The sequence below is a fragment of the Balaenoptera musculus genome, chromosome 1 (genome assembly GCF_009873245.2).
Source record: "Balaenoptera musculus isolate JJ_BM4_2016_0621 chromosome 1, mBalMus1.pri.v3, whole genome shotgun sequence".
Lineage (NCBI taxonomy): Eukaryota > Metazoa > Chordata > Mammalia > Artiodactyla > Balaenopteridae > Balaenoptera > Balaenoptera musculus.
The window spans coordinates 26101592-26119185 of NC_045785.1; the positions used below are offsets into that span (position 1 = coordinate 26101592).

The following is a 17594-nucleotide window of genomic DNA, read 5'->3' on the forward strand; positions in this document are numbered from 1 at the left end:
GTGGGCGTCTGCGAAAAAGAACCCATCCGGAGGGGCCCTTTCTGCTGCAGCGGTGCCAAGTCACTCAGTCACTTCAGCAACAAGGTCAAGGGGAGACTCTGGTGTCAGAGACTGAGCTCCGACTCTGCTTTTTTTTTTTTTTTTTAATTAATTAATTAATTTATGGCTGTGTTGGGTCTTCGTTTCTGTGCGAGGGCTTTCTCTAGTTGTGGCAAGCGGGGGCCACTCTTCATCGCGGTGCGCGGGCCTCTCACTATCGCGGCCTCTCTTGTTGCGGAGCACAGGCTCCAGACGCGCAGGCTCAGTAATTGTGGCTCACGGGCCCAGCTGCTCCGCAGCATGTGGGATCTTCCCCGACCAGGGCTCGAACCCGTGTCCCCTGCATTGGCAGGCAGATTCTCAACCACTGCACCACCAGGGAAGCCCCCGACTCTGCTTCTTATGGTGCCCTCAGGAATGCGACCACCACTCCAAGGCTAGGCTTCCTCGAGTGTTGATAGAAGACACTTCCAACTGCCTAGGGTGCTTTGTGGGATTGTAGGTGTGAGGCCACTTTGCAGGAGCTGGCGTGTCAGCCCTCCCTGCATGGTGGCGACTCTTACCTCAGCCAATCTCGGTTTCCAGATGAGACCAAGCCCAAAGTGAGTGAATAACAGCTCACCCGGTCTTCTTTAAATTTATCCTTTCCAACCATACTATGTGTGCTCCCAGGCTGCTCTGACACAGATTTCCCCCAGTTTGTTGCACGATGATCATGGAAGGGAAGAAAATTTTCATGGAGCATTTAAATACCTCAGGGGATGAAAAGGTCAGGGCAAATAAGTCATGCAGACACCTGAAAATGACTCTGTAGAGGTGGGGGAAGTGGTGGAGCAGAAGAGGGAGGAGTTGGAAGAGGCGGCAGGATTTCATACGCCAGGGACAGCCCTGCCTTCTCCAGAGCAAGAGCGCCTGCCTGGAGGACAGCGCTTCCAGCCCAGCTTCCTGTTTTCAGGACAGCTGTCATTTTTCAGAAACCTCACTAGCAAAGGCAGCCCTTCCAAAGAGCATGAGAGCTTCAGTTTGGACAAATGATTTAAGCTCATTTTTGCAGGAGAAGAAATGGATTTACAAAGCAACCAAGAATATTAAAGAGGCGGCTGAAAAGGCAGCCAAGAATCTGGCTCAGGGATTACAAGCACTGGCTTTCTAGGCTGCGGACAACTGTCTGCTCAATAATCATCCAGCCTGGCAAGAAGCAGGTATTTTTTCTGTGTACCCTCAGTTCCAACTAGCATTTATCCAGTGTCTGTTGTGTGCCAGGCACCAAGCAAAAAGCTTCTTCTTATAAATTTCATTTATTGCCAACGAGTCTGAGAAGGTGGCATCACCAGCCTCTTATTCACATGGGAAACAGGAGCAGAGTAAATGATTGGCTGGGGTTCATTGTACATCCCCTGAACTCCAAGCACAGTGCTGGTCTCCACTAGACCAAGCTGCCTTGTCCTTGGGCTCAAGAAAATCCTGCACATCAGCTGAAGGTCAAGAGGGTGCAAGCTCTTCTGATGAACATACACTTGGACCTTCCTGTCTTCTCACCACTTCTAGTGACCACAAGATCCAGAATTCAATGTCAGATCCAGAATTCAATGTCAGATCCAGAATTCAATGTCATTTTACTAGCCCACATCCCCTTAAAAAAACGCCACAACAGGGGATACAAACATTTAACACACTTTATTGATTTAGGGGCCAAACAAGGCAGCATTTGGACAGTTAAGAAAGGCACCTCATTGAAAATAATACATCACAGTGTTGTTGAGTGATCCCAGTCACAGGATTTGAGGATGGAAAGGACAATCTTTGGATAAGGTCGCTTAGGACACTTGCTCATTTATTAAAAAGGGTCCTTTCACACGACATGGATGGAGGAAGGCAAGAGTGTAGGACTGTGGCATATGCTGGGTGGCTGTCGAGAGCTTACCCACGAGAGCCGGTGGGCTGGTACATCAGTGGTAGGTTGGGAAGGGAGTGAGACCAGCCTGCTCCACCTGCCCCATGACTCCAGTAAACCTGATTTGCTGAGCCACTACCCCCATGAACACACTCTGTATCTCTTTCAAATGGGGAGATGACTTTTTGATCTCATGGTATGGGGAACCAGGGTTAGTAGACAACTCCTGCCCTGTTCCAAGCTACAGGACAGACAGGACCACAGTGTGATTTCCTGCATTCCTGGGCTGGCATGAGGTTCTGATAAAAGCTGAGGTCTTAGGGCACTGGCTTTAAAAAATATCGTCACCAGTCCGGAGTAAATGACAACGTGATTCCTTAGAAATAATACTGCATCTCCCTGTTTCTATTTATACCCTCCAATCAGTGTTTTAAAAAATCAATTTTTCCCTTTGCTGATACTTTTTAGGACTCCTACTCCATGGAAAAGAAATTGCTTCACTACAACACTGCTGCTCTTCCCATTCTCCTCTTGAGCCCTCACCACTCCTCCCTCTCCATCCTTACCCTGACCACCCCTCCCCTCTGCCCAGCACCTAAGAGCAGGGATCACGCCGCAGGGTGATGAGCAGTGGTGCAGTCTCGCCTGGCCTTCTGTTACTAGGCTGAAATAGAGAGGAAACAAGAGAGAACAAAATGGGTTTTTAAAAACCAAGTAAATATCAGAGAAGCTTGGCATGCACGCCCCGGCAACCAAATGCATTAAACACTGGACATTTCTCTGCCAGGTGAAAGCTCTCATGCCTGCTGAGGTTAAGGTTCTGGAATTAAATGAAGCAAAAATTGAATCGTACCTACCCCCAAAAGGGCATATGCACCCCCGACGATCTTCCAGTTTTCACTGATAGCCCAAAAATCACACGCACGTGTGTGCACACGTGAATGCATATAGACGGATGACAAATATTTGAGTAAGGATCACGCACACTCTATCAGCAAACATTCAAGGACCTCACCTTTGAGGCCAAATGCCTGCAACTGTCCCTACTCGAAGAGGAGTCGACTCCAAGATTCATGAGGCCACCCTCACCCAGAGAAGGAGCCCAGATCCCCACAGACATAGCTGACAGTTTTGGTTTCACTCCCCTTCCTTGTCCATTCCCAGAAGTCATGTGCTTCCCAGAAACACCCCACGCCAGATTGGGTTTCCGTTAAGAATGGATGGAGTTAGTTTACAGCCAGGGAAACAACGCAGAGCAGAGTCAGCAGACACTCACTTGAAGCAGACAAAGAGGGACACGAGATGGCCACGTACCCATAGCCAGCTTCCAGATGGACAGAGGACAAAACCTCTGGTGGTCCCACAGACAGCAGAACTCAGGTCAGATGGGGACTGGGCACTTTATAGTCCACTAAACCAAGTCAGCAGATTACACTGGGCAGGTGGCATTATTTACTGGACCTGCCACTGATTTTTTTCAATGGTTTTTTTCCAGAGGCTGCTGTTTTTGTGGTCCCTCACAGCAGTCTATTAATTCATCTGTTTGCCCCAAATCAAACCAGAGACCAAAAGGCACAGCATGGACCTCAGGAAATGCTTAATAGTTGGGAGCTGAGGTTAGGAATAAAAGCTGGTTACTGCCATAGGTGATCTTATTTTTGGGGTGATCCTTTCTTGGGGAGACTGGCCACCACCATCATGACGTAAGGGGTGAAGGACTGGATCTGGAAGGGAGAGGGTTTGAGTTTAAAAGGGATATGGGTTTCACATCCTGCAGAGACTGGGTTTGAATAAATTCTAATCAAAATGATCCCAAAATGATCCTCAAATCACTGGTTTGTTCATACTTGGAAACAGAGGCGAACATTAAAAATAAAAATAAACCTAGCCTGGTCTCTATTTGGGGAAGTGGACTGACTGCCCTCAGATGCCCAGCCTGGATGTTCAGAAGATAGTCTAAATTCAAAAGGACCTTTCACCTGGTTTAATTCTTTGGCAACAATTCAGTATTCAACACAGGTCCCAAACGATTCCTACTTTACAGAACCATGGTGCAGTTCACAGAAATATTCCAACTTGGCCTGGCTCTTTCTATGGTGATATCCTCTCCCAGTAATTTCTGGAATCTATAATGTAAGTGCCTTTTCCTTCCTGTTTAGGGGAAAAAAATTAATGATCCCTTTCCACACACTGACTCATTTGGCTTTTCATTACGGGTGAGAAAACAAGTGGAATTTCTGGCCAACAGTCTGCCACTAGGAACTGTGGCCCTGCCTGACTTCATGTGACCCAGGACTTCTAATTAGCTCTTGAGATGGAAAAAATACTAGGGAACTGGAACACCTGGTAGATACCTGAGTTAGCTTATTTTGGTCAAAAAATAAAATCTAGAGTATGGCTAAAGAAATAAACAGCTAGTAAAGCAATCTTGCCTATAACTTAGAAAGTAGGAGAGTGTACACAGACTTATACCGACACACTCATGCGCACGCGCACGCACACACACACACAGATGAGATGAGAGTTGCACACACGCCAAAGATACATGAAGCAAGTGCTTTTTTAATCAGTCCATCAAATGATACTCTTGCTGGCCTGAAGAAACCTCCCTCTGCCTGCTCCGCCATTCCCACCCACTCCCTCAACAGGGATAGGAAGAAGAAAGAAGTTCCTTTTTGGACCCAACATTATATAAACATAACCAAGTCTTTACATGTGGCTTTGGAGAAGGCTGCTAGGATGCTTGCAAACACAACGTCAGGGGTCTGGGACGCGTCGATGGCAGAGTGGATCCCCCGTTTACTGTAGTACTCCACCAGCGGGGCAGTCTGAGTGTGATAGGCCTCCAGGCGGATTTTCAAGGCCTTCTCATTATCATCTGATCGGCGGACCAAGGGTTCCCCGGTGATCTGAGAACAGGAAGAGGGTAACGAAAGGCCAGGACTCAGCAAGTTCTCCTAATCCAATGCTGGATGCAGATCTGAGATGCTGTCTGATCCCAAAGTCCATCAGAGGGAAAGACAAGACAATCTAGACCCCCTCCAATAAAGAACTGTAAAGAACTTCACTACTCCCAGCAAGTTGGTCCCAGGAGCAGACCACTTGGTCCAGAGAAATCAGGGAGCCTGAAACAGCAACTGTGAGGAAAGGGCTGAGACAGAGGGACAGACAAGGTCTTTCTCTCACAGCTTGTGCTCAGGCTGTTCAGCTTCCAAGACAAACACTTCTAGGGTGAGAAACAAGAAAGACAGAGGCCCCTGAGACCAGGAGAATACATCAAAATCACAGATGCAGTAGCAATTAGGATCTTAGCTGCATAAGTATTCAGTGTTTTTACTGGGGTGCCGGCCATCAACATTCTGAAAGTGGCAAGCGACAGGGAACACTGAGTGATAGAACTGCCAACTCTGTGAAACGTGACTAAGTTGACAGATAGCTTAGGAACCTGTATGACCTGATGAACTTGTCTCATATGACAAAGGTAAATCCAGGAAATTCTTACTGTTGCCTGCATGTTCTAAAACAGACAAGGTGAACTATTTACGGCAAATGTTACAGTGAACATGTATGAGACCCCCCCTTTTACATCTGCAAACAATTAAAGACTGTCATAGGAACTTGGCAGTGTTAACCTGGCCAGGCTCTTCTGAATCTGTAGGGCACAGTACAGTCATTAGAGAGAGACGATATTCTTCTGAAGCAGGACTGGTCAACAAACATCTCTTCAGTACTGTCCTCCCAACCGTGGCTCTAATCGGGGCTTTCAAGCAGCCGTCTCCTGATTAGTTCACCATTTAGGTTGCCATGATGCCAGGAAGGGGCTGCTCTGGACAAAAGACAGGTACACACTGGGCACTGGGAAGTGGCTGGCACTGGTGGCTACCTCAGGGTCAAGCAATAAACCACCTGGAGGGACACTCTAAAGACGAGCCACAGCCCATGCGATTTACGTGATAGCAATATTTCTCATGGTTAAGTTCGTAATATTGGTAGGAATAAAGGGAAAATGGGAAGAACAAAGGGAAGAAAGAAAAAAGAAAAAAAGCGAAGTAAGAGAGAGGAAGGAAAGAAAAGGAAACTTCCCGTCCTGAATTTACATACATCATCTTTCATGGGCTCCTTTGGGGGGTTGAACTCCTCATGGTAGGAACGGCCACTCTCTGGGTGAATCAGTCTGAAAGACAGCAAATGAACAGGAATCAGGCTGCCGGAACCCCAGGGGTCTCCAAGATGACAAGCACAGACAGAGAAGCTGGATGCAAGGACTTTAATCCAGCAGAGAACCCCGTTACAGGCATCTCTTGCTTAGGAAAATAACTGGGCATATGCCAGAGGGAGTAAGTTTTCTCTTTTGACCCAACATTAAAATACGTGTCTGGCTGAAGAGGCTGGTATAACGACGGCCTAATTCGGCTGTGTGAGAGCATTCCGATTCAGGCCTTAAGCTGAATTCAGGGGCTATAGAGCAATGAGTCACGATCCCTGCTCACAAACAGTGATTAATTTAGAGGGGGAGACAAATGTGGAAATAAATAACTACAATAAATTTGGTAATCCTTTAACAGAGATTTGGACAAAGTGCCATGGGGGAGAGAGGACAGAGAAACTAACCTTATTTTCTAAATTAGTTTCGTTATAAAACCAAAGGTGAAAGGTGCTATAGGAAAAACATGTGCTATGGATGCAGACACCAGCAGACAATGCTGAACACCTCTGTGACCACACAGACACAGAAAGCCCAGCCATCAGAGGGCAATATTCAAGGCATCAGGGAAAACAACATATTAAGTCATAGAATAAAGAGCTCAAGAAGCATTTACTTGGTACAGAATATGTAGCTGGCAGCTGCATCTCTGCCGTGTCCCCTTAAGCAACAAGCCCACGCTCCTGACTGGGAATGGTCACACCACAGGACCCCTGAAACCTAAGAAGGGAAGGAGGCAGGCCAAACACTGCTCAGCAGCTGGTGCCCACAACTTCGCGTGGCTTCCCAATTCTATGCCAACCAAGGTCTGCTTATTTAACTGATGGCTACTCTCCTCATGAAGGTCTGTTAGGCCAGAGCTTCCCAACATTTTTCACCTCTTGGCATACACAGAAAGTACTCAGGGTGCTTGCTCTCGTGGCTGAGGGGGTCAACATCTCAGCACATCAGTTGGGAAAGTCTGGGTTAGACTATCGAACCCACACGTTTGTAAAATGTGATACTGTGTTTTAATGACAGCATATTTTGGGGGGCCAAGTGGTCCATTTATAGAATAAGGTGGTCCATTTACAGCATGGGGGACAAGTTGATAGCAGAGTGAGTAAGTTACACTGAGTGGGCCTGTGACTGCAATCATGTAACACGAGGTTGGGCCCTCCTTTACTTGAGTTGCTGGAGGGGTTCCTCTGGTGCATCCACTGGGAAATGACACCCACTAGGAGACCCAAGGAGAGGAAGAGCAGAAGCTACGGGGCTCAGCTACAGCTTTCCTTTGGGAAGGGCTGGGGGCATGAAATGTGGACCACGTTTCTTTTTTTCTGGCCACGCTGTGCAGCATGCAGGATCTTAGCTCCCCAACCAGCATCGAACCCGTGCCCTCTGCGGTGGAAGCGTGGAGTCTTAACCACCGGACCGCCAGGGAAGTCCCTGGACCTTGTTTCTTCACCTTCTGGAAAGCACAGGGCACACAGCAGCCACGCTGCAACAAACACAATTCTCTCCTCTCCATGTCTCTACATCAGCTCTTGCACATTCCCAGATTCCCTCAGCCCTCCAGTTACATATAACACTGCTCCTTCCCCACTTCCAAATATCATTTTAAGAAGAAGGCAAGGGGCTTCCCTGGTGGCGCAGTGGTTGAGAATCTGCCTGCCAGTGCAGGGGACACGGGTTCGAGCCCTGGTCTGGGAAGATCCCACATGCCGTGGAGCAACTGGGCCCGTGAGCCACAATTACTGAGCCTGCGCATCTGGAGCCTGTGCTCCACAACAAGAGAGGCCGCGATAGTGAGAGGCCCGCGCACCGTGATGAAGAGTGGCCCCCGCTTGCCACAACTAGAGAAAGCCCTCGCACAGAAACGAGGACCCAACACAGCCATAAAATAAAAAATAAATTAATTAATTAATTAAAAAAAAAAAAAAAAAAAAAAGAAGGCAAGACTCATTCCCTAGAAGGGAAAAGAAACCAATCTCCAAGTTCTTAAAATGGGACTGGTCTTAAGTACCAACCAAAACAGCTCTATAAGCCACTGAGCCTGGCCTGGAGGCGGAGGTGACGATGTGGAGGGATCGGGCTGGGATGCTACAGCCACTGCTACCTTAGGTGTGATACTTTAGACACCTGTTTTCTCATCCACAAAATGGGGATGGTACAAGACATTAGGCTAATGATACCAGAGAGCCAACACTGAATAGGTTAAAATCAAAACCCACCAGCCATACTTATGGCAAGAAATAAAATAATAACCCATACAATTATTAGAAGTGAGGTCAGAGCCAATTCAGAAGACATTTACAGTGGGGTCCTTATCATGTCAGATTTAAATAAGATCCGTATTAAACTGGCTAGTTCCTGACTCTTTTTCTTGCAACAATCAGCATAGTGGACGAGGAGGCAGAAAGCAGGTTTTTGGTGCTAGTTCTGCCACTGATATGCAAGTGGGCTTGGAAAAACACCTTTACATAGTCTGACCTGTTCTGTTTCCTCCTCTGTAAGGGAGAGGGCCACACTACACCACTCACTTCCAAACCAAGAGACCGAGTCTTGCCTCTTTCGCCCTCTACAGTTCTGGAGTTTGTTCTTCAGAATCCCTCAGTGCCCCACCAGCCAACCCCAGTCTCCATCACTTCACCGGTGGATCACATCAGGCTCCTCCAAGTGGGGTCCTTGTCTGTTTCTTATTTCCCTCAATTTAGCCTGTGTACCAGGACCAAGCTAATGTTCTTAAAATGCTGTATCTGCCACAGCGCCTAGTGGCTTAAGAACATCCCATGATTCCTGACTCACTCCTGTCTACCCTCTCCTCCTTGGCAGACCTTCCCCAGCCAGGCTCCCATTCCACCTTCCCAACCGCACTCATTCTACCACCCAGCCTCCCAAGCCATTTCTCCAGCTCTGGACAGACATTCTGCCAGAAGCCTTAGCTAGAGTCCCTCCCTGAAAGCATACTCATTCTTGCCTCTACTCCCTTCTGGGAAAGCCTCAGCAAAATCCTCTCTATCCAGGAAGGTCAAGTCTGACTTTACACCTCTCCTAGCCAGACTTCCCTCCCTGCCCCCAGGCTGTCTTCCTGGACCCCTACTGCACTAAACAGCCCAGGTTTCATGTAGGGGTTGTAGACGCTCTGAGGTCAGACATGGGCACCAGCATATTGTTCTATATTCTCTACTGGCCCCCTGCTCCCAGAGCTGTGCCTGCACAAAGCAGGCACTTAGGAAGCTGAGCTGATCAGATCAAAGGCCCCTCGTGTCACCTAGTACTGTTAACATCTGTTTTGCAATGTCCGGGACCCCAGCCCTGGTCATGTCCCTTCTTGTCAACTCTACTGCTTCCTGGACTACATCAACTTTGTTTGCCTACTCTGTGCCAGGGCAAAGAAACAAAATTCCTGCACTGAAGGAGCCTATGCAATAGCTGGAAACATGAAACCTGGACATTTGAAAAGAAAATTAATATAAGGTGGATCCCACTGTATCTAACACAGCCTTCCAGGAGAACACCTCTAACACTTACTCTGCTGCCTCTCTCCTTAAAGATATGGACTGCAGACACATGGAGAAAAATGTTCAACCTCATTAGGAAATCAAAGTAATAACATTTACAATCAGAAAACACTGCCCCCTTAATTAAAAAACTTACATGTACTACGATGGTCACAGCATGAATTTAACAATGGATAACTGGAAGAACACACATGTACAACAATCGGGGAACAATTAAGTAAATGATGGTTCACGTACTGTGAAATATCATGCAGCAATTAAAAACAATAGTCATGGAAGTCTGGTTCAAGATGGTAGGCTGACCACCTTCCTGAGACTCCATTAAAGTGACTAAGGGATTAAAAAAAAGCTATATAGCCCATAATAAGGACAAGAATGGGAGAGTCTTTTAGTGGTTGAGAGCTTCCCACATATTTCTGGAAGGCACAAAGCAGATGGTAGAGTGGTAGTGAAAGAGGGCTGAGGAAACTGTAGCCTAAAGCAGTGGCACTTTTTAGGAGCAAACTCATCAGAAGCAGAAGCATTTCTGTGTTCAACGTTAACTACTATAGAGAAATAAGCACTTTAAAACAAAACACGCAAAAAAATTATAGTGTTATTCGCTAAGCTGGCTGGACCATGAGCAAGTTTTTCCTCAATTTTCTAAACTGTGTAGATGGTCCTAATATTTTTATGATAAAAAGCCTAAAGCAAGGTATGGCAACTCCAACTGAAATCGGACTTAAAAAGCACTAAAATGGAGATATACATGTAAGGAATTTAGTATTTCTTAAGCACCCAGGTAAGCAAGGCTCTGAAATACGCACAATATGCTATCTACCATGCACAATGGGTCCTCGAAGCAGGTACTATTACTCCCTCTCTACATATGAGGAAACAGCCTTAGAGAGGTTAAGAAACTTGCCTAGGGTCAGAGTTAAAAGGTGACAGGACTGAGTTGCTGCTGGACTTCAGATCCCTTGCTCTTCCTTCCACATCCCCATCCCATGTCACCAAATAAGGTCAATCCATGTGGAAACGGCACTAAGCTTCATGGCTGGGATTAGGCTGGAGCAGTTCCTGTCGTCTGACAAAGCTCTGAGGAAGCATGAAAAGAAGAGACCTTCAGGGGACAAATACCTTCCTGTGATTCTCCGGATCAGCAGAGAGTCTGGGATGCTGAATTCAATCACAGAATCAAGCTTCTCTTTCCTCTTCTCCATGAGGCCATCAAGCTGTAAAAGAGCGTGTGGCCCACCTAAGCTACCAGAGCTTGATAAGACCCATTTCCCTCAAAGGAATACAGAGATAGAGGGCCAGGATTTGCTTTCATGCAATGGTGATACAAAACCAAGCCACTCACCATTTCTGCCTGCCTCACAGTCCGAGGGAAGCCATCTAGAAGAAAACCATTTTTGCATGGAGGCATCTCCAAATTCTTCTCAATGAGTTCCACGACCATTTCATCGCTCACCTGGAAGTCAAGAACAAAACAATCTTGGGGGTAAATCCATTAACTAGGTGGCATTAGCCCAACTCCAGGGTCATAAGTTTATGTCTGTATAACCTGATTACTAAACAGGTTCTTGACCCCAAAGAAGCAAAAATCAGAGCAAATATGGAGTGGCTCCATTTGGAAGATTCAGTCTCATGATTATTTCTGTGGTTGCCATATACACATTCTCTTCCCCTGAGATTCTCCTGTGTCCCAGTAATCTGGGTGAGGGAAGAGGAGTGCCTGTCACCCCACCAGGAGACCTCCATTTCTCAGGTCCTGAGGGCCTCTCTGGCCATTAGTCAGAGTCCTAGCAGTCAGATAACAGCTCCTCAGCAATCAGCTATCTTCAAGACATAAGTGAGGACATATAGCTGAGAGACCACCTGAGGAGGGCTCCAGGAGAGAATGGGCGTTGACCAGAATGTAGAAAGGCACCAACTTTTCCTGTTTCACAATTTTGATTAGGCTAACAGTAAAGTGACCCAGGCTATCTCGGACATGAAGCAACAGAGAAGTTCACTGACTTTGGCGAGACTGGTTCAGAACCAAGGAACCAAGAAGCCAGCCCAACACTCCTCTGAGCCTCTCTAAAAACCCCAACAAGGATCCTTCCTAGCTTCCAAAAACTGGTTTTCCTCCTGGGCTTTCACTGCAAGAAAAGTTCCCTGCCAGTATTAGAGTGAAGGCTGCCCATTTTGGTAGCTAATGCTCTTATCTCCTGGGACCAGCTGTGAACTTGGGGACAAAGTATAAGCTCTGCAACTAAGTGAAGGCTGGAGATAAGTAATCTCATTGCCACAACCCAATTTTTTCTCAGTACGGGATCTTCTACCAAGACCCAAAGTCCAAAATATCTAGCTTTATGGCTTGACTTACGGCCTCACTAACATGAAGGGAAAGCTAGAAGTAAAGGGGCAGCTGGGCGCACAGGCAGGGCTACCCCAGGTCCAGAATCTCAAAGCCTGACAGGAGGCCCAGCACCCACCCCAACCAATACTCTAAGATACGTAAAGACCAGAGAGCCAAGCACAAAATGACTTCTTCCTAAGGCCAAGTCCCAGAATAACTCAGTTACAATTAAGCTCTGGCACTAATCAAAAAACATTTAGTAGGTAATAAATTGTACTTCTCCAATCAGATCAACTGGACTAAAAACAAGAGAAAATGCTATTATATTCACCAAATAAGAAGGATTACTTTTGTCAACTGCCAAGCAACCCCTCTGTTAAAGACACAGAACAGAATCACAAAAGTAGATTAAAAACACTTCTGAGACTACCTGAGTCCTCTCTTGAATCACCCTTGAGTTCTGGCCTAGGGATGGCAGTTTCATTCTTGGCCTTAAAACTGGGTATATTACAAAATGTGCCAGCACAAAGGAGCTTCAAGAATACCGTGAATAAAATAAGTGTCATAAATTCAGAATGAACCAAGTAACTTGCTACTGTAAAAGTTCACATAATGTGCCAGTTTGTTAAAATACCCCGCAGTACAGGGCTGTCCAACAGAACTTTCTACAATGATTAAAATGTTCTATATCTGTGAGGGCTAGCAAAAACTTGAAATGTGGCAAGTGAAACTGAGGAAGTTAATTTTAAATTAAATTAAATTAAAATTAATTTCAGTAGTTACATGTAGCTGGTGCTCACCCTATTAGGCAGGGCAGATCTAGACTCTGAGGAATATCAACATTCACTGGTACCACCAAACCTACCAGTTTCCCGGCATCCATAGTTGCCTTCAGCTTTTTTCCCAGCTCTGAGCCAGAAGCCACCATGGCCCTCAGCATGTCCCCAGTAGCCAAATGGCAGACACAGAAGTTTTCAGCCAACTTGGGTGCCTATGAAGGGGAAGACAAAAAACAAGATAAGGTTAACAGTGCAGGCCTTGGAGTTAGACTGCCTGGGTATGAACCTGGCCCTGCCACTTACTGGCTATGTGAACTCTGACAAATGCCTATTTCCTTACCTGTAACTGGGATAAAAGTACCTTACATTATATTCTAACATATGACTATAGGGTTGTAGTTAAGAATTACATGAGATAATACATATAAGGCACTTAAAACAGTGCACCTAGCACAGGAAGCCATCATAAATATCAGCTATTATCACTACTTCCACTAGACACACTAGTGACACGTAAGCCTCAGTTTCCCCATTATAAATGGGAAAAACAGAAACAGCAGTACCAACACTTCACACGGTTGCTCTGAAGTTTAAATGAGTTCATGTATATAAAGCACCTGGCACAACGGCTGGCATGTAATGTGCTGAATGAATATTCGCCAAAGGGATGGACGTGTGGCTGTCAAGTACTGTGGTCACCAGCGTGGGAGGCAGCTGGAGCCACGTGCAGAAGTCTCCCTCAGGCAGATTCGGTTCTTCCCCTTCCCTGTCACTAGGTAGCTGCATTATCTGGGCCAAATCACTTAACCTCTCAAGAGGCTCAGTTTTCTCATCTGTCTAAAATGAAGGCAAAAAGTCTCTGTCTCAGAAGGTAGCTGTGAGGATCAGATGAGACATATACATGAAGAGCACCTGGCAAACAGTAAGTGCTTAGTAGCTTTAGGGAGCAGTATAGCCTTTTGGCTAAGAGCATAGGCTTGAGAGTCAAACTGCCTGGGTTTCAGACACCAGGTCCACCAATGACTGGATATGTGACTTGCGAAGAATTGTATCACTTTTCTAAATTTTAAATTTCCTCTAGGTAAAATGGAGATGTTACCTATATCACTGGATTGATGAGATTATATAGAATTCCACATACGCAGGGCCAGGCACATTGTAAGTGCTCAGTGAACATCAGCTGTTACTGTAACCCCTGTCAATTCCATATTCATTCATACAGAAAGAAAATACTAATACTTCGAAGATGCCTCTTCTAAGAACCTTGCTGGGTACCAGGGAAACAGATGAATAGGAGACACAGACTCTGTCCTCTATGAGTTCATAGTTTGATGGACTATACAACAGAATGAAGACTAGAAGAGAAGAGACCCTGGAGAGTTCGACATTGGTTTTGTAGTGGCCAAAAAGAATGCAGAATTCATGAGGAATAGAATCAGTTCAAGCAGCCTAACACTTTGCTTTCTGGTTCAATTGTTTTGGAAAAGAAGTAGGGTGGGAACCTTGTTCAAACCAGTTCATTGGGAGCTTTCTTAGGTGCACATGGTAAAGGCTAAATAGATAGGGCTCAGGGCAACAAGTGCTGGTTTGTGACTCATGGACTGATTCAGCTCAGAGAACCGACTGCATAGCAAAATGGAACCCAGATGAGGTATTTAAAACCGCACTTGGGAAACCAGTGAAGGTCAGGACGCTCTGGTGATAGAAAACCTTCTGGTCCTTCGGGCTGGCACAGTGGCCACAAACCCAGAGAGCTGTGCTTTTCTGCTGATCTTTCTCCTTGGTTGTTGAAATTAACTTGGGTGAAAAACTGGGAGGTCAGGCTTGTTCCAGGGGAAAGAGTAACCAAAACACCAGAGAAGAGCTGTTAGCACAGAACCTAACCTTCCAATTTTTACCACTCTAAACCATAGGACTCTTCTGTGCTATTTCAGGTGACTAGACTCTACGGCTGTGTGGAAGCACACTCCCAGAGGGAAGACGCCGCATGGCGGAAGACTAGCTCCTTCATTTCTTGCTGGCTGCACGGGAGTCAATGGGGTGGGCTGCAAAGAGCATGAACTTTGGAGTCAGACAGATTTGCACATGAACCCTGGCTGCCTTCAATAGCTTTATGACCTTTGGCTAGTTACTTAATTTCTCAGAATCTGTTTCTTTACCAGTCAAATAGGGATAATGTCTACTTCACAGGGCTGTTGTGAGGATAAAATGAAATAAAGCACCCAAAATATCAGACACACCGTAGGCATTCAGTAAATAAAAGACCTCCTTTCAAGGTCTTTCTTTTTTGCATTACTCTTTACTTGCAAACTATAGAAGAAGCCTGATGAAATAGCTGTATTTCATTCCCCTTACACTTCACGCTTATACTTTTTTTAGAGGAATGCTTCTCCTACTCCAAACCACCTGAGGGTACTGCTAAAATGCAGATTCTGATTCTACAGGGTGGGCCCTGAGCATCTGCATTTTAAACAAGCTTCCAGGCCTGGCTGTGCTGCTGACCCCTGGGCCACACTCAGCTGCTGCTGAGGCCCTGAGCCACATGTGTCTCACTAGCCATGGGCTACTGTTGAGCCCAAGAAATAGGCCCCCCCTCTGTATGAGAAACCTGTGGTTTGGGAAGGGGGTGTGGTTCAGAATGGCTAAAACCACTAGGGAGGCAGCATGGTGGGGTTAGTGTTCTCAAACATCAGTGTATTATCACAATCATCCGGGGCACTTGCTAAAAATACAAAGCCAGGCCTGCCCTTAAAGTGTATGATTGAGTGGTTTTCAGGTAGCGTGGTGGGATTCTGATGCACACAGATTGTGAAGCCCTGGGGCAGGGGTGCAAGACTGGGTTTTATAGTGGTACAGATCTGGGATTTACAGTTTACTCACTGTGTCACCTTGAACAAGTTATATAGCCTTAGGCCTCGGTTTCTTCATCTCTAGAGTACAGTAAGTCCCCTACATACAAACCTTCAAGCTGCAAACTTTCAAAGATGCAAACGTGCATTCACATGTCCAATCATGTAAGTTAGTTCACGTGTCTGGCATACACTGTCACGTGCGTGCATCCTCTACAAGTGGTTGCGCTTTTGTGTACCTTACCGTACAGTACTGTAAAAGAGTACAGAAGTATAGTATCTTTATTTCAAGCCCAGGATGTCCTGAAACAAGTGTAAAAGAAGCGGTGATGTAGCTGGTACTAAGAAGTGCCAGGAATTGGAGGCCCAGAGAAAGGACGAAGACAGAAAAGAGGAAGAAGTAACTGAAGAACTGAAGAGATTCACGATGCAGGAAATGGCAAGGGGATTTTCTTTATCTGAGGAGGCACTGTTAAAGGCACAGCACCTGAAAGCAGAATGGTACACGAAGGTTGCAGCAGCCGTTCAGAATGCAATCCAGTGGTACTGTGCCATCTATGACGAGAAAAAAAGAGCTACTACCCAGACATCACTGGATCATTTTTTCAAGAGGGTAGATAGAATTGAATCCAGCTAGGAACCAGAACCTGTGCCATCAACGTCAGGCGTGAGTGAAACTGCAGCTTGCCCTCTATCTCCTACTGCCGACGATCCTTCAGCTCTACCATCTCCCACCTCTTCTCCCTCCTCCAGTCAGTAGTAACTCTTCTTGCCTGTTCACCCGATGCCCCTGTATGCCAGCTGTTATACTGTACCACTGTACTTTTCAAGGTACTGTACTGTATGATTAAAAATGTTTTATTTTATTTTTATGTATTACTGGTGTGAAAAGTATTATAAACCTATTACAGTACTATATAGCTGATTGTGTTAGTTGGGTACCTAGGCTAACTTTGTTGGACTTACGAACAAATTTGACTTACGAACGCGCTCTCGGAATGGAACTCATTCGTATGTAGGGGACTTACTGTACAGACAACAATGTCTACTTTCAGAGCTGTTATGGGGATTTGGCAAGATCATATACGCAAAAGAATCCAGCATAGTGCCCAGCATTTAGGGAAATAAAGGGAAAATGTCAGTCTTTAAGATTTGATTTAATCAAGCTCACTTGTTTTCTTACCTCGAAATCATCTTTCTGCTGCAGTCTTTCCCACTTCCACCTCCAATGCTTCTGCACATGCAGCTGCAATCATCTCCTAAAATACTGCTGGACATATTACCCACCCCCCAACAAACATACATTCAGAAGCCTCAACGTTCCCCCAGGGCAACAGGGGAGAAGTCCCAATACCTTAGTCCAGCACTCCGTGTCCTCCACAGCCAACTTCCTATACCTCCCAAGCTACTCAAATTTGCCTCCACAAGTCCCCTACCAGGATGCCCTGCACAACTGCAAACAGCTGCTCTATATATGTTTTCCAATTACATAACATAAGCCTCTGCATGGACCTCGGCTCAAGATCCTCTCTATGCAAGAATGCCCTCTCCCTTCCTCCTACTGATCCAAGCTCTACCCTCCTCTGTAGTCAAATTCTGAGCATATCTCTCCCACCAAAAACCTTCCCCAACTACCCTTTCTTCCTCCAAGAAGGAATCATATCAACATCAGCTAACTGGGTGTTTGCAAGATGCCATGCAATTTTTCCATGCATTGTTTTACAGTATTTAGTATGTATAATACATAACAAATATGTGAGGTAGTAACTATTTTTATCTGCATTTTACAAATGAAATTCAGAGGCTAAGTTGCCCAAGATCACAAAGCTAGTAACAGCAGATCTGGCAACTGGCCTCAAGACTGTCGAGCCCTAGCTCTTATCCATGACACCACATGGCTTTACTAACAACAACACCACCCCCCCACCCCAGAGCCTTAGTGGCTGTCCTTGGGGAAAGTGTGTGTATATGTGTGGACGGGAGCACAAGGAGGCCTTCAC

At 46.0% G+C, this 17594-nt stretch overlaps 1 protein-coding gene across 2 annotated transcripts; it reads right to left on the reverse strand.

Annotated features, from left to right (window-relative positions):
• Positions 1–1697: 1697 nt before the first annotated feature.
• AK2 (adenylate kinase 2) lies at positions 1698–12983 on the reverse strand. 2 transcript variants are annotated; one of them, XM_036867338.1, is made up of 6 exons: positions 12832–12981; positions 10983–11093; positions 10760–10854; positions 6035–6107; positions 4647–4842; positions 1698–2597 (listed from the first exon to the last, which is right to left on the reverse strand). In XM_036867338.1, the coding sequence occupies exons 1-6, from the start codon at positions 12904–12906 to the stop codon at positions 2593–2595; spliced, it is 555 nt and encodes a 184-aa protein (XP_036723233.1). In that variant the 5' UTR covers positions 12907–12981; the 3' UTR covers positions 1698–2592. The 2 variants fall into 2 exon arrangements, with proteins under 2 accessions (XP_036723233.1, XP_036723223.1); XM_036867328.1 differs by having other exon boundaries at positions 1698–4842; positions 12832–12983.
• Between the last annotated feature and the right edge of the window lie 4611 nt (positions 12984–17594).